The following is a 25,957-nucleotide window of genomic DNA, read 5'->3' on the forward strand; positions in this document are numbered from 1 at the left end:
CTTCCTGGGGGGCTCGCCGTCAACATCATCAGGGTCATCTCGTCTGATCTTATACCGCAATGCACCGCATACCGGGCATGCGTTTAGATCCTTGTATGCACCGCGGTAGAGGATGCAGTCATTAGGGCATGCATGTATCTTCTCCACCTCCAATCCTAGAGGGCATACAACCTTCTTTGCTGCGTATGTACTTTCGGGCAATTCGTTATCCTTTGGAAGCTTCTTCTTCAATATTTTCAGTAGCTTCTCAAATCCTTTGTCAGCCACAGCATTCTCTGCCTTCCACTACAGCAATTCCAGTACGGTACCGAGCTTTGTGTTGCCATCTTTGCAATTGGGGTATAACCCTTTTTTGTGATCCTCTAACATGCGATCGAACTTCAGCTTCTCCTTTTGACTTTCGCATTGCGTCCTTGCATCGACAATGACCCGGCGGAGATCATCATCATCGGGCACATCGTCTGGTTCCTCTTGATCTTCAGCAGCTTCACCCGTTGCAGCATCATTGGGCACATCGTTTGGTTCTTCTTGATCTTCACCAGCTCCCCCCGTTGTAGCATCACCGTATTCAGGGGGCACATAGTTGTCATCGTACTCTTCTTCTTCGCCGTCTTCCATCATAACCCCTATTTCTTCGTGCCTCGTCCAAACATTATAGTGTGGCATGAAACCCTTGTAAAGCAGGTGGGAGTGAAGGATTTTCCGGTTAGAGTAAGACCTCGTATTCCCACATTCAGTGCATGGACAACACATAAAACCATTCTGCTTGTTTGCCTCAGCCGCATCGAGAAACTCATGCACGCCCTTAATGTACTCGCAGGTGTGTCTGTCACCATACATCCATTGCCGGTTCATCTGTGTGCATTATATATAATTAAGTGTCCAAATTAATAGAAGTTCATCATCACATTAAAACCAAAGTGCATACATAGTTCTCATCTAACAACATATAGCTCTCCAGAGCATCTAATTAATTAAACCATACATTGAAACTATGTAAAACATTTCAATGCGAAAACAAATGCGATCATAATCGCAACCAAGGTAACAATTGATCCAACGGCATAATGATACCAAGCCTCGGTATGAATGGCATATTTTCTAATCTTTCTTATCTTCAAGCGCATTGCATCCATCTTGATCTTGTGATCATCGACAACATCCGCAACATGCAACTCCAATATCATCTTCTCCTCCTCAATTTTTTTTATTTTTTCCTTCAACAAATTGTTTTCTTCTTCAACTAAATTTAACCTCTCGACAATAGGGTTGGTTGGCATTTCCGATTCACATACATCCTACATAAATAAAATCTATGTCACGTTGGTCGGCATAATTTTCATAAACAATAAATGAACCAATAGTTATAAAGATAATATATATACCACATCCGAATCATAGACAGGACGAGGGCCGACGGGGGCGGATACCAAAACCATCGCACTATATAAGATGCAATAATAAAAGTAAGAAAATAATACAAGTATCTATGTAAACATACAAGTAAGAATATTTTTCCTTTCAGAAAGAAGATAAGAACAAGAGGCTCACCATGGTGGTGCCGGCGATGAGCTCGGCGCGGGTGATCGACGGCGGTGAAGACGAGGACGGGGCGTGACGGACTGCTAAACCTAGACAAATATTATGGAAAATGGAGCTTGGAGGTCGAGCTTGGAGAGGAGAAAGCTTAAGTAGTGTGGCTCGGGCATTCCCTCGAACAACTTGTGTGCATAGGAGGTGAGCTAGAGCACCACCAAGCCCTCTCCCCCTCGGCCAGAGAAAAACAGAGCACTGGGGTGCTCTGCTCGCGAGCGAGGGGTATATATAGGCACCTCATTGGTCCCGGTTGGTGACATGAGCCGGGACTAAAGGGGAGCCTTTGGTCCAGGTTCAAGCCACGAACCGAGACCAATGGTGGTGGGCCAGGAGCGAGGCCCATTGGTCCCAGTTCATCCCACCAACCGGGACCAAAAGGTCCAGATGAACCGGGACCAATGGCCCACGTGACCCGGCCGGCCCCCTGGGCTCACGAATCGGGACCAATGCCCACATTGGTCCCGGTTCTGGACTGAACCGGGACTAATGGGCTGACCCGGCCTGGACCAAAGCCCTGTTTTCTACTAGTGCAATGAAGCATTTCCATCAACCTTCCATGTTGCATCACAACAAATGTAGCAACCTACAGCAAAAGAGGGGATCTGTGTCGCATTGATAGCGTAAAGTGTTGTGAGGCTGAGAGTGATCTGCATTAGTCAGTATTCCTTCTAAATTACTTCCCTCTAAGATGGCGTTAAAGACAACAACACTTGGGTAGTATTTCGGCTTTTTTTGCCAAAAAAGTATCATTTCTAGATTTCCAAAGGCACCAAAGGAAAGTATACAGATTTGTAGTATTTATCTGTGGTATTAAAACTAGAGTAATCTCAAAACCGAAGTGTTTTCTCTGTCTAAAAAAACCACCAAACCTTTTTCTTTTAAAACAGAGCAGGCAAAAAAGACGAGCTTGTCACACATCGATCATTATCTTCTTCTATGGATGTTTGCAACAACTCGCGCCGCGCTGCCGTATTGCCTCTCGAGATGTCTCCTTCGGAAGACGGCAACATCGAGAACAAAGGCACTTCCCTCTTCTTCTTCTCACGCCTTTGCACCGGTCATCGGCCCCGACTTCCATGCCGTGCTGATCCATACTCTTGCCTGGCCACGACGGTGGCGGGAGCTACTCTAAGAAGAAGCAGATGGTGGACTATTGGAAGGAAGTGCCCGCGTCGTGGAAGAAGGCCAAACCGTTCATGCGCAGCTTCGCCCATGATGATCAAGACACTTACGCCGTGGTGTTCTAATAGGAAATCTACAAGTCTTGTGCATGCCGGTCCAGTTTATGCATATGAGCTGCTACCTTTGTACCAAAATACTTGTAGTTGGGGGATCTTGTACTAGTTTCCCTCAGTTACATGTATTGTGATACAGAGGGAGTACTACGGTTTACATACGTCCGGCTAGCTAGCTTCAAGAACGCGCATGTTTTCAACCGTTAACGGCTACATTTACGTTGTTAGGCACAGCGCTAGCCAAACCGGTCCTCTGCATTGTTGCTACATTAAAATACTTTGATAACTGCAGTATCTTGCACCAATAGGTTAACATAATATACTTCATCCGTTTCAAAATAAATGTTTCAACTTTGCACTAGCTTTAGTACAAAATTGTACTAAGCTTGAGACACTTATTTTAGAGTTAATTGCAAGACACTACCACACTTCAGCACGTTGTGACGAATCAGTACCACTAGTCATTTTTTTGCCATGCAGTGCGAACTCTAAGCCTAAGTGTTGCAAAACGGTCTGACAGCCGTATAAGCTCATATTGAGCATGTATCTGACCGACCGGGCCCACTTGTCAGGTGCCACGGTGGCCTACCCGCGCGCACCCGCTCGGTAACTCTCGCACCCCTCTCGGTCGCTCCATGTAGCCGGGTCCGGTCGAACCCAACCGGAGCCAGCCGCACTCTGTCCCTCTCCTCGGCATCGCCCTCGTCTCTCCAGCCGCCGACGCCGCCGCTCTCCGCGCAGACCGCCGCATCCGCCACTGCCGCCGCGCCATGGTCTTCGAGGATGAGAGCAGCGACGACATGTCCGGCATGCAGATCCCCTCCTCCGACGGGATGCATTATCAGGTCAGTGGTAGAGCTAGGGTTAGGGTTTGGTGATTTGGGGATTTGCTCTTGTTTTCTGATTTGAGGATTTGCTCTCTGTAGATTCCTGCTAGCATTGAAGACCAAGACTACAATGGCTTGGAGAATGCACCAGAGGGGCTCTGCGTGGAGCATCGGCTGCCAACTGAGCGCCGTGTAGCTTTTGAATCATTTGAGACGGGCAGGAGGTTTCTAGTTTGTGCTCAGCCTGTAAGATTCATGCTTTCTTTATGTTCAATGTAATATAGTTACTAGTACTGATGATGAAGCACCTAGTTACCACTTATTAGTTTTGATGCTTCTAGTACTGATGCTCACTGCAATAGCTTAGTTGGCTATGTTCACTGTAATATATATGGTTTGAGGCAGTGTAGTTAGGAAGCAAACTGTTAGTTGATTGAGGCAGTGTAGTTGCTAAATTTTATTAGTAGTTCTGATGATTATTTATTAGTAGTTCTGATGATTATGGTTTTGATGCTTATGTTCACTGTAATATGTATAGTTTGAGGCAGTGTAGTTATGAAGCAAACTGTTAGTTGATTGTGGCAGTGTAGTTATGAAGCAAACTGTTAGTTGATTGTGGCAGTGTAGTTGCTAAACTTTAATTGAGGCAGTATAGGTTGCAGTTGAAGTAGCATTGTTTAGTTGGCCACATGTATATAATGGTAATTCTTCAGAAATTAACAATATAAGTGTTTGCTATATTGCAGGAAGCTGTCAATTGTGGTTTCCTTGCTTGGGTTGACCCGGAGTGGCCTCCCACAATGCAAAATGCATTGTTGAAGCTTTGGGAAATGTTTGAAGACAGCAGGACTGCTAGGAGGAAGGATAACCTGGAAAGTTCACTTACTATCCACCACCTTAAAGAAGAGAAAAGGAATCTGGATGCCAACTATGACAAACTAGTTGAAGATGTCCATCAACTTCTCAGTGCCCAGGAGGACAGGGCATTGGATTTCAGCTCTCTGCAAGCTAAGGAGAAGAGAGATGAGAGAGCCAGTGCATCAGTTGTGGCTGCCATGAAGAATGAGATGGAAAAGAAAGAGGCAGATAACTTCAAGATGAAAGAGAAGTACAAAGTGGTGATGAACCTGGTAGAAGCTCAAGGCACTGTCATTAGGAACATGAATATGAATCATTTGAAAGAGAAGGAAAAGCTAGCTGAAGGCAACAACAATTTAAAGATCCAGGTTGATGAGCTCACCAAGTCTTTGGAAAAAGTCGAAGAAGAGAATGTGCAGTTGAACCTTCACATGTCTGATCTCAAGAGGGGACATGAGAATCTAATAAAACGCAGGGATGAGGTAAAGCTCTAGCTTGCTGTTCAGTTGAAGTCACTGGAGAAGAGCCAAGAGAAGTTGAAGTTGATCCATGACATCTTGAAGGAATGAGGTAGATGAAGATGATCTGGGTAGATGGAGCAGAGCATACCTATCATGATATAAGTTGCTTTGATAGAAGGCTTTGCTAATCTTTTGTGAAGGGTGGTTTAGTTAAGTGTAATATATGGATGTAGTAGTTGTGAACAATGTTGAACTCCACTATGCTATGGTCTTTAGCTAATGTTGTAAGAATCTAGTAATTATGGCTTTAAGAATCTATGGTTATTTAGCTAATGTTGTAAGAATCAATGTTGAACTCCAGTATGTATGCTATGTTGAACTCCTCAAATTATATCTCCTCTTGAACCTCTGGCCAAATGCTCAAGTTAGATGTTTTTTTTAAAAGAAAGGGGCAATATATTCATTTAGGTCCATCTAAATTCTTGATTCTTGTTAGTATTCAAGCATTCAAGTTTAGCTTCTATTTCTTCTGAGCCCTTCTGAGCTTGGCAGAATTATACGCTAAAAACAGTCAAATTAGAGCATGACCGTTGCTTGAATTTGGGTCTCTGTAGGTTAAATCTCCTGTAGTCTGTGGAATATCCTCTCTTGGGTATGATCATATGGAAATTCTTGGTTGGTCATGAAACTGGCAATTAAAGTACCCCTTTTATTAGGAAAATTAGTTTCAAGAGGGTCCAGAGAGTAGCTGCCACAGACAGAGAAAAGCAAAGATCTGAACTGCCCTATTACAAGTTTCAAGAGGGTCCAGCTAGGAGGGGTACATAACCAGGTGACAGACTAGATACAGAATAAGCTAAGATAGCAGGCTAGATAGCAGGCTCAACATCAGGCCCCTGGTAGCAGCATCACCACGAGTACTCCATCACCGCCTGATCGTTGCCCCCAACAGGTCCAGGACACAGCGTATACTTCGCCGTCTTCTCCCCTGGAAAACAAAATCATTCCGAAATCGCCATAAGCTTCAGTATTTTCTTCTCTTCCAGAAAGAAGATAGCAGTTCAAAAGATTCAGGATAGATGCTGCCAACAACTCACCAGGCCAAGGTGGGGGATCGATGGGTCGTCGCTGCGTCTGAACCAGTCTGGGCAGCCGATCTACTAGCGGCGTGGGGGCCAAACGGTCCCCGGCGGGATGAACTCCGGCGGGATGTTGGCGATTCCCTCCCACGATGGTGGCCTGATGTTGAGCCTCAAAGGATTCGCCGTCCTGAAGTTCTCCCAGTGGGCGGCCTGCCGCGGATCCGGTGACTCCGCCTCCTGGATCGCCCAAAACAGTAGCTCCACATTGTCGCAGCCGTCGTCGCCGATGAAGCACGCACGCTCGAGGAAGTTCGCATGGAGGAGGATGTGCATGTAAATCTCCCCCCACTCGTCGCGGTCGGGGAAGCGCTCCCGTACCACCCGAAGCATCTCGTGGCGGGCCTCCGGCGAGTTCGGGTCGATCTCGGGCAGCTGAGCCACTGCGGGGGATGGAAGTGCCCGTGGCTCCGCTACCCGTGCCGCCGGCATAAGCCGACGAACCCGTACGCCGCGTCGACGCGCTCCAACCATGCGGATACTCAGATGGGGATCTGGGGCGGGGAGGACTGAGATGCGGGTGTGGGTGGGAGGTGGAGTTGGCTTTAATGGCGGTCTCGTTGCTTCAACCGAGGGGGGGGGAGGGGGAGGGCAGACTCAGGGCGGGAGGGGGAGATGGCCAAATGCTCAATAAAATCACACATTACAGCAACACAAATGCTGACGTGGCCACTGTCAACAGGGATTGCACTGAGTGGTGGCCCTGGTTATTAAAGCAATGCACACGGCGAACAGGAGAGAACGGTTGAGTGAAATTTGTGCATTTGGGGGAAAAACTAGGGTTACGCGAGGGCGGAGGCGATTCCTGAGCGGGCCCGTGGCGGAGGCGATCTCGCAGGCGACGGCGGCGGAGTCAATGTCGATGTCGTGGTCTTCGGGTCGTTCTCAGGCTACCAGCTTCCGTCGAGCCTCTGGAAGGAGAGGGGACGAATCGAGGTCGCCGGTGCCCTACCGTGAGAGCCCGATGGCCTATGATCCGGAGAAGCTCTGCTGGTGCAGGCCGCGTAGAAAGGCGCCCAAATGGATCTCATGGAGCCGCCAGAACCCAGGCAGGCGGTACTACGCCTGCGTGGATGCCATGGTAAGTTTCATTTTAGTTCTACTTTTCTGTTCATTACATCAGATCCCCTCTCAAACCCTGATTTCTGTTGGTACAGCATGGTGGTTGTGGCTTCGTTGAATGGCATGATGATCCTCTGCCTAAGTTTTGGAGTGATTTGATTGGATATTTGCGAGATGAAGTGCGTAGGCTGAGAGGTGAAACTGGCTTGGTGTGTTTGAAGATGACTGTGGAGTTGTGGCCTTGCCTAAAGCTCAAAGAGGAAGAGAGGTGGTGGCTTTGGAAGATCAGCTCAGGGAGAAAAATGCAGAGCTAGATGCAGTGAAGGCCAAATATCAGAATGTTGTCTTTCTTTTTATTGTCTTTGTGGTAGGTTTGGTGACAGCCAAGATGCTGCTTCAGAGCTAGATGCTGGTTCAGTTAGATGCTGCTGCAGTTAGTGTCAGTGGTTTTGGCACTGAAGCTTGTTTTGGCAGTGAAGATGCTAGTAGTGGTCAGGTTTATCCTTGTAAGTTAGTGTCAGGTTGATCCTTGTTAAGGAGAGATGCAAGTTAGTGTCAGTTGTGGTCAGGTTGATCTTTGCAACTTACTGTCAGGTGTTATTAGTTAGTGTCTTTGTAAACAATATTTGGTATGTTCATCTAAGTAATGAAGTATGTGGCCATTGTGGCAGTATCATCCAGTACATGCATGGTTTCTTGACACATGTGCATTGTGTTGTTTCACAGAAATCACATGAGCATGGTTTCTTGACACATGTACATGCATGGTTTCTTGACACATGTGCATTGCCAAATGACTCAACTTAGTTCACAACAGACTCAACTTAGTTCACAATAGACTAAAGTAGCAATCCATTAGAACATACATCAGTTTTGTAGCACCACTCAGACTAAAGTACCAACATTCATTCACTCAGAAGTTACCACTAGTAGTAAAGAATGACATCAAACGAGTATAATTCCCTGTGGCACTTGAAGGAGCACGAGAAGTAGAAGGACCAGAAGATGAAGCTCCTTCAGCAAATCTTGGGGCAGTGAAAGGCCTTGCAAATCTTGCACTTGCACTGGCTGACCCTCTGGCAGTTCTTGAAGCAGATCTTGAAGTAGCAGATCTTGAAGTAGCAGATCTTGCAGTAGCAGATCTTGCACTAGTAGATCTTGCACTAGCAGATCTTGCATAAGTAGTTCTTGCAGAAGCAGACCTTGCTGGTGGCTGCTGTGATCCTGATGGAGTATCTTAATTCCTTGATCTTGCAGGTGCCTTGCAAACATACAAAGAAACATGATAGTTTAGGGTTCAGGTTTAGCACAAAAAACATAGAAGGAAAGAAGACCAAATAACAAGTACAATTCATAAGGGTTTACCACATGCTTGTTTTTCCTCAAAGCCAACTCTGGTCTCAACTGTTGCTTGCAGTTGGTGTACCTATGGCCCTGGAGCCCACAGTTGCTGCATGTTATAGTGGCCATTCTTGAACTGTCCTTGGGTTTTGGAACCTCAAATTTGCCCTTTATTCTCTTCTCTTTCCTTCTTCCCTTCTTCACATGAAATTTGGGTGGCTCTATGTCTGGTCCACTTGTCCTTGTCCAATCATGTTCACCAGGAACTGGATATATCATTGGTTCATATGCAGCAAGGTAAAAAGGTTTTTTGAAGAATTTGCAGACATAGTCCTCTGGAAATCTTTTTGCATTGTTAATTGCTGATATTGCATGGTTGCATGGTATGCCTGACAGGTCCCACTTTCTGCAGCCACATGTATAGATTTCCAAGTTTACAGCATGTGTTTGCTGCCCACTGGTCACTTGCCAAAGATTTACACCAGCTTGAATAGGTTTGCAGAATTTGGCCCTTTCCTTTTCCACCTCAAGCTTCTCAGCATAATGTGGTGTGATATCCCACAAAGATGCCTTTCCCCTCTCTCTGTTATTATGCCACCTCACCATCTGCTTGTCCTTGATACCATCAATCATAGTCCTAATAGGTTTTTCCTAAAATCTAGGATGTACTTGTTGAACACCTCAGACAGGTTGTTAACAACCAAGTCTGTCTTACAGTTAGTGTCAAAAGCATGCCTAGCCCATGTGTGCTTAGGTATTCTACTTAGCCACTTCCAAGCTTCCTCACTCTCATTTTTTAAGTCATTCATGGCAATGTTAAACTTGTGCTGGTTGTAAGCATAGCTGACATTATCCATGCATTTCTTAAGATCTTCCCCCTAAACCCAGCATCCTGGAAATTTGCATAGAGGTGTCTAAGGCAAAATCTTTGATGACAGTTTGGAAAAACTTGGTTTACTGCATTTAGTAACCCCTGTTCACATAGCATGCTAGTCTTAGCTGAAGTACTGTTACATCTAGAACATAACATGCTAATGCAGAAGAACAGAAAAGCAATAACATAACAGAAAGATGCATGCATACCTTCTGTCTATCAGACATGATAGTGTAAGGCCCAAATTTGCCAACTTCTCCTCCTAGACATATCTTCAGTTGGTGTAGAAACCAACACCAGTTAGTTGTGTCCTCTTGTCCAACAACAGCAAATGCAAGTGGGAAAATATTATTATTCCCATCTCTTCCAGTGGCAGCTAGGATTTGAGCACCAGTGGTGAGCTTAATAAAGCATCCATCAACACCTATTGTTGTAACCAAAGAACAATTTAAACTTTTAGAAAGCATTACTAAACAATATATTTAAGTATAAAGAAGTATAAAGCATTACTAACCAATGAATGGTCTGCATCCATTGAGAAATCCCTCTCTTGCTCCATTTATGCACAAGAACATAGCATGAAACCTTGGTCCTGGATGTGGTATTTTTGAAGTTGGTCTTGGAGTAACTGTTGCAACTATAACTCTACTACCAGGGTTTGTATCCATGATGGTCTGAGCATAATCCCTAAGTCTGGGATACTGAATCTTGTGCTCTCCTAGCACAGCTTCTACAACAAGGTTTTTGGCCCTATAGGCCATGTGCCTTGGCACATCAACACCATACTTCTCATTGCAGTTGTCAATTAGAGTGTGTATGCTGGTGCATGGATCAGACCTGAACAATGACTCATAGGTCTTTGCAAGCCACTTGGCACTGATCCTTGATGACTCAGTGCTGGTAGGGCAAGTGTGCTCTAGCCTCATCTTCTTAATAGCAAAAGTTTTCTCCCCTTTGATAACTGCAGCAACTATGCAAAACTGGCAGTGCTCTTGCTTATAACAGGCAATGATCCTTTGGTCTGAATTCCTGTGATACCTGAAGTCTCTGGCCTGTGTGATGTGCAAGCTCAACAAAGCATCCCTGAATTGCTGTTGATTCTTGAAGCACATGTATAGACATAACTGCTGATGTGGTTGCTCAAGTTTGTCATTGTACCAGATCCTTGGTTTCCTTTTCTTGGCCCTACTCTTCCTCCCTTTAGGTAGAACAAAGGACATTGGCTCATGTCCATCATCATCATCCTCAAACAGCAACCCATCATCTTCTTCATCTGATGAAGGAATGAAATCAAGTTGCACCTCCTCCAACACACTTGAATGTGTCCTAGTAGTAGGGCCTCTCCTAACTGCCAGCTTCTTCCTCTTTTTTGGAGGTTTTTGCATTGGTGCTTCTTCTGTTGCAACAACATTGACCTCATCCTCTTTCTCCTTCTCCTGCTCCTCCTCCTCCATCTCAAACAAGTCCTCAACCTCAGTGTCACCCTCATAATGTAATTGTTCCTCTTCTGAATCCTCATCATCTTCATCTGAATCTTCATCTTCAACTTCTTGCTCTGCTAGTCTGTTCCCCTCAATTATCTCCGTGTCTTCAATTATCCTGTACTTCTCCATGCAGAAAGGATTGTTATCACTGTCATATGCAGCAGCCTCAGAGTCATAACTGTTATTATGTTCCTCCTCTAGCACTGCCTCTTCCTCCATTACAGCTTTGAGCTTCTCCTTACTTAAACTTATGCTCTCTTGTGTGCACTGACTATGAAAAACAACACCTAGTTGATCAACAGCAAGAACTGCAGGCTCACTAAGGTCATACACAACAGGTGGTCTATACAATATAGTTGCTAAATTTTCTTCTCTCCTCTAACAGACATTGCTGTAGTTTGATCTCACTAAATCTGCTTCCATCTGACATACAAAAGGTGATGTTGCCCTCACTAGCAAATTCAGAACTAAACTATGCTCATATTCCTTCTTAAGTTGCTGCAGTTTGATGTTTGTGTCAATTAACTCTAACCCATGCTCTCTTTCCTCTCCACTGCCTAAATTCTTCATGTGATATAGTTCATCAGAGAAAGAATAACCTTGTGTGTGCATCAGTGCATATAAGTTCAGAAATGTAACATCTGAACTGCATATCTTCCTATCCAGATTGTGTTGTGCATCAAAATGAAGACGAACATCCCAAACAGCATAATCCAAACTACAATTGATAGCCCAAATTTATACTGTCATCACCAACACTAACCCTAGGCCCCTGTTTTGGAAAATACAGAAAGAAGCAGAAGCAGAGAAGAGAATGACTTACAGCACGCCGCCAGCAGCTCCACTGGTCCACTGATGGCTACTAGTAAGGTGGGCCACCCATATCTCTGCCAGCTTCACCCTGTCCTCCATGGACAGCGCGGGCTCCTCCTCCAAATCCTCGTCGTCTGCGCTGGAGTCGTATGAACTGGAGCCGTCGACGTCGTCCAAACCTAAGTGGTCATCGGGGCCGAGGCCAGGAAGGTCCCCGTACCCGCCCGCACCGTCGACGCCGCCGGGAGTCGCCGCCGCCATCGCCTGAGAGGGGAGAGGAAGACGAGGGCGGGGGGAGAGGAAACTAGGGTTCGTCGCGTATGGGTTCGACCGGACCGGACCAAGCTACTTGGTTCGACCGAGCTGGCTGGGACGAGTGACCGCGCGGGTGGGAGTGCGGGTGCGGGTGCGCGCGGGTAGGCCACCGTGGCATCTGACAAGTGGGCCTGGTCGGTCAGATACGTGCTCAATACGAGCTTATATGGCTGTTAGACCGTTTTGCAACACTTAGGCTTAGAGTTGGCACTGCATGGCAAAAAAATGACTAGTGGTACTGATTCGTCACAACGTGCTGAAGTGTGGTAGTGTCTTGCAATTAACTCCTTATTTTAGGAATACTTCGATCTTTACAATACTTTACTGCCAACAACCAAACACAACCTTATTAGTTACACTGTCCCATACACGTTCTATAGGGAATTAGTTCCAGGACAGGAGATGGCCAGCTAGACTGCTGTACTGTACTAACTGTAGCTTCGATACATGCCCGCATACCTCGCCTCGCCACAAGCCGGATCGCTTAACAACGTATCAGCTTCTGGTGTTGCTGCGACGGTGGTAACACGGACTGAAAGCTCTGGTGCCGCTGAGCTGAGACAGCAGCATCGCCAGCTGAGAGTTATTGTGCTGCTGGCCCGCGCGGTGGTACTGCTGGCTGCGAGCTCCCGTGCTGAATTGCTGATGCAATCTCTCGAGCTGAGAGATAAGGTGTGATGCTGCTCCGACGGTGGTAGTGCGGGGCTGCGGGCTGAGAGATAAGGTGTTCTGCTGCCCCGCGAGGTGGTAGCGCGGGCTGCGAGCTCCCGTGCTGAATTGCTGATGCAATCTCGCGAGCTGAGAGATAAGGTGTCATGCTGCTGCGACGGTGGTAGTGCGGGGCTGCGGGCTGCGAACTCTGGTGCTGATGCAAGCTCGCGGGCTGGTTCTGCTGCGACGATGCCAGCCGTAAGCTCCGGCGTGGGTGCAACGGCGACGTGGCGGGCTGCGAGCTCTGGCGGTGGCGCTCCGGAGCAAGGCGGGGGGGGGGGGGGGTGCCGAGACGGTCCCCCTGTTGGCGCGGCGGGCACGATGGCGAGCGGCGAACTGCTCCGCCAGGCCGACGTCGGTGACGCAGGCGGTGATCCTCGCCTCGACACGTTGGAATCTGGCGGCCGTCGTGCCGCTGGTGATCAGCCTGTTGACATGGTCGCCAAGGAAGCCGCTCGGCTGCTGGGACTTGACGAGCTTGAGCGCGTCGTCAAGCGCGGCCTTCAGCCTCTTCAGCGAGGGCTCTCTTATCATCACCGTGTGGCCGCTGCCGCTGCTCCTCGTGCTCGCCGTGGAGTCGTCGAGGTGGTGGATGATGTCGCCGACGGCGCGCGCGCGGCTGGCGAGGTCAAGGCAGCTCTCACTGTTCTGCCGGTTCGTCTCCACCGCCTTCACTATCTTCTCCACCACCTTGACGATCGCGCTTACCACCTCCATGATGGATCTCGAGACTCGAGTCTTGACGTTGCTTGTGAGTTCTAGAAGAATGAAAAACTCAAAGGAGGGCGACTTGCCTACTGGATGAAGACTGGAGCCGATTTTGGCTAGCTTATAAGGCTTTTGATAACTTTGCTAATGATCAACTTGCGCTATACAAGGAAATTAAGGAAAGCTCGTGAGCTCTTTGTTGGCGCAAATCCGGAAACCATACGCACAAAGAAACTCAATTCGAGCATGAACCCTCAGAGCAATGGCGACGAACACCGCGGCCACGAACCGGCATGTATCTTGGCAACCTTTATTCACTGGGTTTGGCACAATTCAACGCTTTATACACGCAGCGCCCATGCATACCTGACCCCCACACACGCATTACACAACCAGCACTACCGGCCACTAACTCAAGGCCGGCTAACCAGCTAACAACCAATGCATGCACTAACAGCCCGCTAGCCAACCTTGTAGCTAACCACCTAGCCAAACACACACGCAGGCTCGCCACGTCGCTCGGCACACACTGATCGCCATGTCCTCGGTGTCTTATTCCTAACACTCTTCTCTTCCCTATGCTACAAACCAGTATACATCACCCGTTGTTTGTCGCATGCAGACTTTTTTTTTTTTGAAACCGCGCATGCAGACTTTGAAAAACGCGGTTGCTAGATATGAGTGGTGGCAAAGAAGATGGGGTAAGTGGGTCACCCAAGGACGCGTTGCATGGTATTTGTCCACAAAGGGATTACCGGGCAGATCCTATTTTTGACGTTTCATGCCTCCGTTATAGGCCATTTTTCAAACCAGAGACCTCACTGTTTAGAGCACAGAGAAGTAACCGGCAATCGTGATCGACTGTACTAACTCTACTCTTTTCTTCCTTTTATCCTCTTCAATTTGGGTAATTTCTTTCTTTCTCTTTTTCTTTTTTGTTCTCGGAATGGTTTTGTACTGTTTTCTTCTTTCTTTTTCATTTGCTAAATGCGTAAACTTTTTTTCCAAATATGTGAACTTCTTTTCAAAATCGATGATTTTTTTCAAAACCAATGAACTTTTTTCAAATTGATGAACTTTTTTCAGAATCAATGAAAGATTTTTCAAATTGCGGTGAACTTTTTTTCAATTCGTGAACATTTTTCAAAATCAAGTGAACTTTTTTTTCAAAATTTGTGAACGTTTTTTATTTTGTGAACATTTCCAAATTCATGAACATTTTACAAAATCCTGTGAATTTTTTTAAAAAAATCGTACGTTTTTTGTGAACATTTTTTTCAAAATCCGGTGAACATTTCAAATTCGTGAACATTTATCAAACGTGATGAACGATTTTCGTTTTTGTGAACAATTTTTTGAAATCCGTGAATTGATTTTCAAAATCGATGAACTTTGTAAAAATTTATGAATTCTTTTTGAAAAATATGTTTTCATTTTGTCAAATAATTTATAATAGGACTGAAAGAAGGGCCAATAAGGTTGTCTTCGGATATAAAACGTTGCAGTCATTGTGATGCAGTGGTTATTGCGCTAAGTGCCTCCACAGTAGCATGTGAGTTCGAACCCCACTACGATTAGGAGCTCCCAGATTACTGCTGGAGTATCCCTCCTTGGGCTTCACGGATGAGAGTGCCCTCCATGCTAACAGTTTCTGGGGATTTGCCTTGACGGCCGGCACCCCAACGACATGCCTCAAGGATGCATACTGAATGAAATATGCCCTAGAGGTAATAATAAAGTTGTTATTTATATTCCCTTATATCATGATAAATGTTTATTATTCATGCTAGAATTGTATTAACCGGAAACTTAGTACATGTGTGAATACATAGACAAACAGAGTGTCACTAGTTTGCCTCTACTTGACTAGCTCGTTGAATCGATGATGGTTATGTTTCCTAACCATAGACATGAGTTGTCATTTGATTAACGGGATCACATCATTAAAAAATGGTGTGATTGACTTGACCCATCTATTAGCTTAGCACGATGATCGTTTAGTTTGTTGCTATTGCTTTCTCCATAACTTATACATGTTCCTATGACTATGAGATCATGCGACTCCCGAATACCGGAGGAACACTTTGTGTGCTACCAAACGTCACAACGTAACTGGATGATTATAAAGGTGCTCTACAAGTGTCTCCGATGGTGTTTGTTGAGTTGGCATAGATCGAGATTAGGATTTGTCACTCTGATTGTCGGAGAGGTATCTCTGGGCCCTCTCGGTAATGTACATCACTATAAGCCTTGCAAGCAATGTAGCTAATGAGTAAGTTACGGGATGTAGCATTACGAAATGAGTAAAGAGACTTGTCGGTAATGAGATTGAACTAGGTATTGAGATACCGATGATCAAACCTCGTGCAAGTAACATACCGATGACAGAGGGAACAACGTATATCGTTATGCGGTTTGACCGATAAAGATCTTCGTAGAATATGTAGGAACCAATATGAGCATCTAGGTTCCGTTATTGTTTTTTGACCGAAGACGTGTCTCAGTCATGTCTACATAGTTCTCAAACCCGTAGGGTCCGCACGCATAACGTTCAATGACGATCGATATTATGAGTTTATGTGTTTTGATGTACCTAAGATAGTTTAGAGTCCCGGATATGATCACACACATGCCGAGGAGTCTCGAAATGGTCGAGACATAAAGATTGATATATTGGATGACTATATTCGGACACCGGATGAGTTCCGGGGGTCACCGGATATTTATCGGAGTGCTGGGGGGTTATCGGAACCCCCGGGGGAACTAATGGGCCTACATGGGCCTTGTGAGAGAGATGGGAGGGGGCCTAGGGCTGCCCCTCCCCCTTGGGAGTCCGAATTGGACAAGGAGGGGGCGGCGCCCCCTCTTTCCTCCCACTCTCCTCTCCTTCCTTTCCACTTCCCTCTTCCTAGTTGGACTAGGAAAAGGGGAGTCCTACTCCTACTAGGAGGAGGACTCCCCCTCTCCTTGGCGCACCCCTAGGACGGCCGGCCTCCCCCTTGCTCCTTTATATACGGGGGCAGGGGCACCCTAAAACACACAAGTTGATTGTTTTCAGTCGTGTGCGATGCCCCCCTCCACCATAATCCACCTCGGTCATATCGTAGCGGTGCTTAGGCGAAGCTCTGTTCTGGTAGCATCATCATCACGTCATCACGCCATCGTGCTGACAAAGCTCTCCCTCGACACTCTACTGGATCGTGAGTTCGTGGGACTTCATCGAGCCGAACGTGTGTAGATCGCGGAGGTGTCGTACCTTCGGTGCTAGGATCGGTCGATCGTGAAGACGTACGACTACATCAACCGCGTTGTCATAACGCTTCCACTTATAGTCTACGAGGGTACGTAGATAACACTCTTCCCTCTCGTTGCTATGCATCACCATGATTTTGCGTGTGCGTAGGAAAATTTTGAAATTACTACGTTCCCGAACAGTGGCATCCGAGCCAGGTTTATGCGTAGATGTTATATGCACGAGTAGAATACAAAGGAGTTGTGGGCGTGAGTATCTACATATTGCTTGCCATCACTAGTTGATTCTTGATTTGGCGGTATTGTTGGATGAAGCGGCCCAGACCGACATTACGCGTACGCTTACATGAGACTGGTTTTACCGATGTGCTTCGCACACAGGTGGCTGGTGGGTGTCAGTTTCTCCAACTTTAGTTGAATCAGATTCAATGAATAGGGTTTTTTCTGAAGATCAAAAAGCAATCACTATACCGCGTTGTGGTTTTTGATGCGTAGGTAAGAACGGTTCTTGCTCAGCCCGTAGCAGCCACGTAAAACTTGCAACAAAAAAGTAGAGGACGTCTAACTTGTTTTTGCAGGGCATATTGTGATGTGATATGGTCAAGACATGATGCTAAATTTTATTGTATGAGATGATCATGTTTTGTAACATAGTTATCGGCAACTGGCAGGAGCCATATGGTTGTCGCTTTATTGTATGAAATGCAATCGCCATGTAATTGCTTTACTTTATCACTAAGCGGTAGCGATAGTCGTAGAAGCAATAGTTGGCGAGATGACAACAATGCTTCGATGGAGATCAAGGTGTCAAGCCGGTGACGATGGTGATCATGACGGTGCTTTGGAGATGGAGATCAAAGGCACAAGATGATGATGGCCATATTATATCACTTATATTGATTGCATATGATGTTTATCCTTTATGCATCTTATTTTGCTTAGTTCGACGGTAGCATTATAAGATGATCTCTCACTAAATTTCAAGGTATAAGTATTCTCCCTGAGTATGCACCGTTGCTACAGTTCGTCGTGCCGAGACACCACGTGATGATTGGGTGTGATAAGCTCTACGTTCACATACAACGGGTGCAAGCCAGTTTTGCACACGTAGAATACTCGGGTTAAACTTGACGAGCCTAGCATACGCAGATATGGCCTCGGAACACTGAGACCGAAAGGTCGAGCTTGAATCATATAGTAGATATGATCAACATAGTGATGTTCACCATTGAAAACTACTCCATCTCACCTGATGATCAGACATGGTTTAGTTGATATGGATCACGTGATCACTTAGATGATTAGAGAGATGTCTATCTAAGTGGGAGTTCTTAAGTAATTTGATTAATTGAACTTTAATTTATCATAAACTTAGTACCTAATAGTATTTTGCATGTCTATGTTGTTGTAGATAGATGGCTCGTGCTGTTGTTCCGTTGAATTTTAATGCGTTCCTAGAGAAAGCTAAGTTGAAAGATGATGGTAGCAACTACACGGACTAAGTCCGTAACTTGAGGATTATCCTCATTGCTGCATGGAAGAATTACGTCCTGGAAGCACTGCTAGGTGATAAACCTGCTGCAGGAGCAACGCCAGATGTTCTGAGCACCTGGCAGAGCAAAGCTGATGACTACTCAATAGTTCAGTGTGCCATGCTTTACGGCTCAGAATCAGGACTTCAACGACGTTTTGAATGTCATGGAGCATATGAGATGTTCCAGGAGTTGAAGTTAATATTTCAAGCAAATGCTCAGACTGAGAGATATGAAGTTTCCAATAAGCTCTACAGCTGCAAGAAAGAGGAGAATAGTTCTGTCAGTGAACATATACTCAGAATGTGGGTACCACAACCACTTGACTCAACTGGGAGTTAATCTTCCTGATGATAGTGTCATTGACAGAGTTCTTCAATCACCGCCACCAAGCTACAAGAGCTTCGTGATGAAACATAATATGCAAGGGATGGATAAGACGATTCCTGAGCTCTTCGCAATGCTAAAGGCTACGGAGGTAGAAATCGAGAAGGACCATCAAGTGTTGACGGTCAACAAGACCACTAGTTTCAAGAAAAAGGGTAAAGGGAAGAAGGGGAACTTCAAGAAGAACATCAAGCCAGTTGCTGCTCAAGTGAAGAAACCCAAGTCTGGACCTAAGCCTGAGATTGTGTGCTTCTACTGCAAAGGAACTCGTCACTGGAAGCGGAACTGCCCCAAGTATTTGGCGGAGAAGAAGGATGGCAAAGTGAAAGGTATATTTGATATACATGTTATTGATGTGTATCTTACTAATACTCACAGTAGTGCCTGGGTATTTGATACTGGTTCAGTTGCTAACATTTGCAACTCGAAACAGGGGCTACGGATTAAGCGAAGATTGGCTAAGGACGAGGTGATGATGCGTGTGGGAAATGGTTCCAAAGTCGATGTGATCGCCGTCGGCACGCTACCTCTACATCTACCTTCGGGATTAGATTTAGACCTAAATAATTATTATTTGGTGCTAGCGTTGAGCATGAACATTATATATGGATTTTGTTTGATGCGAGACGGTTATTCATTTAAATCAGAGAATAATGGTTGTTCTATTTATATGAGTAATATCTTTTATGGTCATGCACCCTTGATGAGTGGTCTATTTTTACTAAATCTTGATAGTAGTGATACACATGTTCATAGTATTGAAGCTAAAAGATGCAGAGTTGATAATGATAGTGCAACTTATTTGTGGCACTGCCATTTAGGTCATATTGGTGTAAAGCGCATGAAGAGACTCCATTCCGATGGACTTCTGGAATCACTTGATTATGAATCACTTGGTACTTGCAAACCATGCCTTATGGGCAAGATGACTAAAACTCCGTTCTCCGGAACAATGGAGAGAGCAACAGAGTTATTGGAAATCATACATACTGATGTATGTGGTCCAAAGAACATTGAAGCTCGCGGTGGATATCGTTATTTTCTCACCTTCGCAGATGATTGATATGTCTCCAATGTATCTACTTTTCCAAACACTTTTACCCTTGTTTTGGACTCTAACTTGCATGATTTGAATGGAACTAGCCTGGACTGATGCTGTTTTCAGCAGAATTGCCATGGTGTTATTTTTGTGCAGAAATAAAAGTTCTTGAAATGACCTGAAAATCAACGGAGAATATTTTTGGAATATATAAAAAATACTGGCAAAAGAATCAAGGCCAGGGGGCCCACACCCTGTCCACGAGGGTGGGGGCGCGCCCCTGCTTAGTGGGCCCCCTGACGCTCCACCGACCTCAACTCCAACTCCATATATTCACATTTGGGGAGAAAAAAAATCAAGGAGAAGGATTCATCGCGTTTTACGATACGGAGCCGCCGGCAAGCCCTAATCTCTCTCGGGAGGGCTGATCTGGAGTCCGTTCGGGGCTCCGGAGAGGGGATTCCGTCGCCATCGTCATCATCAACATTTCTCCATCACCAATTTCATGATGCTCACCGCCATGCGTGAGTAATTTCATCGTAGGCTTGCTGGACGGTGATGGGTTGGATGAGATTTATCATGTAATCGAGTTAGTTTTGTTAGGGTTTGATCCCTAGTATCCATTATGTTCTGAGATTGATGTTGTTATGACTTTGCTATGCTTAATGCTTGTCACTAGGGCCCGAGTGCCATGATTTTAGATCTGAACCTATTATGTTTTCATGAATATATGTGAGTTCTTGATCCTATCTTGCAAGTCTATAGTCACCTATTATGTGTTATGATCCGTTAACCCCGAAGTGACAATAATAGGGATACTTACCGGTGACGATCGTAGTTTGAGGAGTTCATGTATTCAGTAAGTGCTAATGCTTTGGTCCGGTACTCTATTAAAAGGATGCTTTAATATCCCTTAGTTTCCAATAGGACCCCGCTACCACGGGAGGGTAGGACAAAAGATGGCATGCAAGTTCTTTTCCATAAGCATGTATGACTATATTCGGAATACATGCCTACATTACATTGATGAACTGGAGCTAGTTCTATGTCACCCTATGTTATAACTATTGCATGAGGAATCGCATCCAACATAATTATCCACCACTGATCCGTTTCCTATGAGCTTTTCATATATTGTTCCTCGCTTATTTACTTTTCCGTCGCTACTGTTACAATCACTATAAAACCAAAACTGCTACCATTACTTTTGCCACCATTACCACTACTATCATATTACATTGCTACTAAATACCTTACTGCAGATATTAAGTTTCCAAGTGTGGTTGAATTGACAACTCAGCTGCTAATACTTGAGAATATTCTATGGCTCCCCTTGTGTCGAATCAATAAATTTGGGTTGAATACTCTACCCTCGAAAACTGTTGCGATCCCCTATACTTGTGGGTTATCAAGACTATTTTCTGGTGCCGTTGCCGGGGAGCATAGCTCTATTCTTTGAGTCATTTGGGATTTATATCTGCTGATCACTATGAAGAACTTGAAAGATAAAAGAACCAAGATTTTTCCCTCAACTACGAGGGGAGGTAAGGAACTGCCATCTAGCTCTGTACTTGATTTATCTTCTATTTTAAGTAAACTTGCGACACCTACTCCTGCTATTCATTCTGATATGTCGCATGTTATTGATGATGCCACTTATGCTTTGCATGATACTTATGATGAAACTACTTCTATGCTTGATAATATTGTGCCACTAGGTGAATTTCTTGATGAACAACTTGCTAGGGTTAGAGAGAATGAAATTATTGAAACTGATAATATTGATGAAAGTGATGATGAAGATTCTCCCCCTAGATATGAATTTCCTGTTGTGCCTGGGGATTATGTTATGGATGAAGAAACTGCTAGAGACTTCTTAGCTAAGCTTAAAGAAATATGATCCTGCTTTTGCTACTTCACCTATCTGTATTTCTGGTAAGGATTATGATTTCTCTGTTGATCCTGAGTTAATTACTTTGGTTGAATTGGATGCTTTTTATGGCTATGAATCTGAAACTGTTGTGGCACATCTTACTAAATTAAATGATATAGCCACCCTGTTCACTCATGATGAGAAAACTCGCTATTATTTTATCCTTAAGGTTGTTTCCGTTCTCATTAAAGGGTGATGCTAAAACATGGTTTAATTCTCTTAATCCTGGTTGTGTGTGTAGTACCCAGGATATGATTTATTACTTCTCTGCTAAATATTTCCCCGCTCATAAGAAACAAGCGGCCTTAAGGGAAATATATAATTTTGTGCAAATTGAAGAAGAGAGTCTCCCACAAGCTTGGGGGAGGCTTCTCCAATTACTTGATGCTTTGCCTGATCATCCTCTCAAGAAAAATGAAATACTTGATATCTTTTATAATGGACTAACCGATGCTTCCAGAGACCACCTGGATAGTTGTGTTGGTTGTGTTTTCAGGGAAAGAACATTTGATCAAGCTGAATTGCTATTGAATAATATGTTGAGTAATGAAAATGATTGGACACTTCCTGAACCAACTCCTAAGCCAACTCCGAAGAAAAGGGGTATTCTATTTCTTAGTCCTGAAGATATGCAAGAGGCAAAGAAATCTATGAAATAAAAAGGTATTAAAGCTGAAGATGTTAAGAATTTACCACCTATTGAAGAAATACATGGTCTTGATAACCCGACACAGGTAGTAAAGGTAAATTCTCTCTATAGATTTGATGAAGATGATATTCCTCGTAATAAGTCTTCTAGCCAATGCTTAGATGAGTTTGATAATTTTATTGTTAACCAAGGAAACTTCAATGCTTATGTTGATAGACAATTGAAATGCAATGCTGATATGCTTGAACACCTGAGTGATTATATGTCTAGAGTTAAAGGTGAACTTAAACTTATTAGTAAACATGCTTCTATGGTTACCACTCAAGTAGAACAAGTACTTAAGGATCAGAATGATTTGCTCAATGAATTAAATAATAAGAAAAATGATAATGCTGTTAGAGTTATGACTAGAGGGGGTAAAATGACTCAGGAACCTTTGTATCCTGAGGGCCACCCTAAGAGAATTGAGCAATATTCTCATAGAAATAATGTTGATGCACCTAGTTCTTCTAAGAAGAAGAAGAAGAAGAAGAAAAATGATATGACTTTGCATGCTCCTAGTGAACCTGTTGTTGACACACCTGAGAATCCCAATGATATTTCTATTTCTGATGCTGAAACACAATCTGGTAATGAACATGAACCTAGTGATAATATTAATGATGATGTTCATGTTGATGCTCAACCTAGCAATAACAATGATGTAGAGATTGAACCTGTTGTTGATCTTGATAACCCACAATCAAAGAATCAATGTTATGATAAGAGAGACTTTGTTGCTAGGAAGCACGGTAAAGAAAGAGAACCATGGGTTTAGAAACCCATGCCTTTTCCTCCTAAACCATCCAAGAAAAAGGATGATGAGGATTTTGAGCGCTTTGCTGAAATGATTAGACCTATCTTTTTGTGTATGTGTTTGACTGATATGCTTAAAATGAACCCTTATGCTAAATACATGAAGGATATTGTTACTAATAAAAGAAAGACACCGAAAGCTGAAATTTCCACCATGATTGCTAATTAGACTTTTAAGGGTGGAATACCAAAGAAACTTGGAGATCCTGGAGTACCAACTATACCATGCGCCATTAAAAGAAACTATGTTAAAACTACTTTATGTGATCTTGGAGCCGGTGTTAGTGTTATGCCTCTCTCTTTATATCGTAGACTTGATTTGAATAAGTTGACACCTACTGAAATATCTTTGCAAATGGCTGATAAATCAACTGCTATCTGCTACCTCTTGAGCAATGCGTTGGATTTCCTTGAAGAGGAAAGGATGATGCAGCAAAGTAGTGTAAGTATTTTCCTCAGTTTTTGAGAACCAAGGTATCAATCCAGTAGGAGGCTGCACGCATGTCCCTTGTACCTGCACAAAACAAATAACTCCTCGCAACCAACGCGATAAGGGGTTGTCAATCCCTTCACGGTCACTTAAGAGAGTGAGATCTGATAGATATGATAAGATAATATTTTTGGTATTTTTGTGATAAAGATGCAAAGTAAAATAAAAGCAAAGTAAAAAAGAAAAGGAAATAACTAACTATTGGAAGATTAATATGATGAAGATAGACCCGGGGGCCATAGGTTTCACTAGTGGCTTCTCTCAAGAGCATAAGTATTTTACGGTGGGTGAACGAATTACTGTTGAGCAATTGACAGAATTGAGCATAGTTATGAGAATATCTAGGTATGATCATGTATATAGGCATCACGTCCAAGACAAGTAGATCGACTCCTGCCTGCATCTACTACTATTACTCCAGTCATCGACCGCTGTCCAGCATGCATCTAGAGTATTAAGTTCATGAAAACAGAGTAACGCCTTAAGCAAGATGACATGATGTAGAGGGATAAATTCATGCAATATGATAAAATCCCATCTTGTTATCCTTGAGGGCAACAATACAATACGTGCCTTGCTGCCCCTACTGTCACTGGGAAAGGACACCGCAAGATTGAACCCAAAGCTAAGCACTTCTCCCATTGTAAGAAAGATCAATCTAGTAGGCCAAACCAAACTGATAATTCGAAGCGACTTGCAAAGATAACCAATCGTACATAAAAGAATTCAGAGAAGATTCAAATATTGTTCATAGATAATCTTGATCATAAACCCACAATTCATCGGTTTCAACAAATACACCGCAAAAACAAGATTACATCGAATAGATCTCCACAAGAGAGGGGGAGAACATTGTATTGAGATCCAAAAAGAGAGAAGAAGCCATCTAGCTAATAACTATGGACCCGAAGGTCTGAGGTAAACTACTCACACTTCATCGGAAAGGCTATGGTGTTGATGTAGAAGCCCTCCGTGATGGATGCCCCCTCCGGCGGAGCTCCGAAACAGGCCCCAAGATGGGATCTCGTGGAGACATAAAGTTGCGGTAGTGGAATTAGGGTTTTGGCTCCGTCTCTGATCGTTTGGGGGTACGTAGGTATATATAGGAGGAAGGAGTACGTCGGTGGAGCAATAGGGGGCCCACGAGGGTGGAGGGCGCGCCTGGGGGGTAGGCGCACCCCCTACCTCGTGGCTTCCTCTTTTATTTTTTGACGTAGGGTCCAACTCTCCTGGATCATGTTCGGTGAGAAAATCACGTTCCCGAAGGTTTCATTCCGTTTGGACTCCGTTTGATATTCCTTTTCTTAGAAACCCTAAAATAGGCAAAAAAAACAGCAATTCTGGGCTGGGCCTCCGGTTAATAGGTTAGTCCCAAAAATAATATAAAAGTGGATAATAAAGCCCAATAATGTCCAAAACAGTAGATAATATAGCATGGAGCAATGAAAAATTATAGATACGTTGGAGACGTATCAAGCATCCCCAAGCTTAATTCCTACTCGTCCTCGAGTAGGTAATTGATTAAAATAGAATTTTTGATGCGGAGTGCTAATTGGCGTAATTTTAATGTAATTCTTCTTAATTGTGGTATGAATATTCAGATCCGAAAGATTCAAGATAAAAGTTCATATTGACATAAAAAAATAATACTTCAAGCATACTAACTAAGCAACTATGTCTTCTCAAAATAACATGGCCAAAGAAAGTTCATCCCTACAAAATCATATAGTTTAGTCATGCTCCATTTTCGTCACACAAGAATGCTCTCATCATGCACAACCCCGATGACAAGCCAAGCAATTGTTTCATACTTTAGTAATCTCAAACCTATAAACTTTCACGCAATATATGAGGGCGAGCCATGGACATAGCACTATGGGTGGAATAGAATATGGTGATGGGGGTTATGTGGAGAAGACAAAAAAGGAGAAAGTCTCACATCAACGAGGCTAATCAATGGGCTATGGGATGCCCATCGATTGATGTTAATGCAAGGAGTAGGGATTGCCATGCAACGGATGCACTAGAGCTATAAATGTATGAAAGCTCAACAAAATAAACTAAGTGGGTGTGCATCCAACTTGGTTGCTCACGAAGACCTAGGGCACTTGAGGAGGCCCATTGTTGGAATATACAAGCCAAGTTCTATAATGAAAAATTCCCACTAGTATATGAAAGTGACAAAACAAAAGACTCTCTATGATGAAGATTATGGTGCTACTTTGAAGCACAAGTGTGGCAAAGTATAGTAGCATTGTCCCTTCTCTCTTTTTCTCTCATAACTTTTTTTGGCCTTCTCCTTTTTTATGGCCTTTCTCTTTTTTTAATTCCTCACTTGGGACAATGCTATAGAAAATGATGATCATCACACTTCTACTTATTTACAACTCAATGAG

At 44.1% G+C, this 25,957-nt stretch overlaps 2 protein-coding genes and 1 pseudogene across 3 annotated transcripts; 1 reads left to right on the forward strand and 2 right to left on the reverse strand.

The window, feature by feature from the left end:
- The first annotated feature begins 3,761 nt into the window (after positions 1 to 3,761).
- On the forward strand, positions 3,762 to 5,309 carry LOC147958015 (uncharacterized; annotated as a pseudogene). Its single transcript, XR_015612191.1, has 2 exons — positions 3,762 to 3,904; positions 4,405 to 5,309. The product of XR_015612191.1 is annotated as an uncharacterized LOC147958015 (transcript).
- A 4,226-nt stretch (positions 5,310 to 9,535) lies between these two features.
- On the reverse strand, positions 9,536 to 11,951 carry LOC147958016 (uncharacterized). The gene is made up of 5 exons (XM_087531921.1): positions 11,701 to 11,951; positions 11,265 to 11,595; positions 9,908 to 11,144; positions 9,603 to 9,817; positions 9,536 to 9,550 (listed from the first exon to the last, which is right to left on the reverse strand). The coding sequence occupies exons 1-5, from the start codon at positions 11,949 to 11,951 to the stop codon at positions 9,536 to 9,538; spliced, it is 2,049 nt and encodes a 682-aa protein (XP_087388047.1).
- Positions 11,952 to 12,249: 298 nt separating this feature from the next.
- On the reverse strand, positions 12,250 to 13,938 carry LOC147958017 (uncharacterized). Its single transcript, XM_087536835.1, has one exon. The coding sequence runs from the start codon at positions 13,431 to 13,433 to the stop codon at positions 12,819 to 12,821; it is 615 nt and encodes a 204-aa protein (XP_087392961.1). The 5' UTR covers positions 13,434 to 13,938; the 3' UTR covers positions 12,250 to 12,818.
- Between the last annotated feature and the right edge of the window lie 12,019 nt (positions 13,939 to 25,957).

The sequence above is a fragment of the Triticum urartu genome, chromosome 7A (genome assembly GCF_056163025.1).
Source record: "Triticum urartu cultivar PI428250 chromosome 7A, HENAU_Tu73, whole genome shotgun sequence".
Classification (NCBI taxonomy): Eukaryota; Viridiplantae; Streptophyta; class Magnoliopsida; order Poales; family Poaceae; genus Triticum; species Triticum urartu.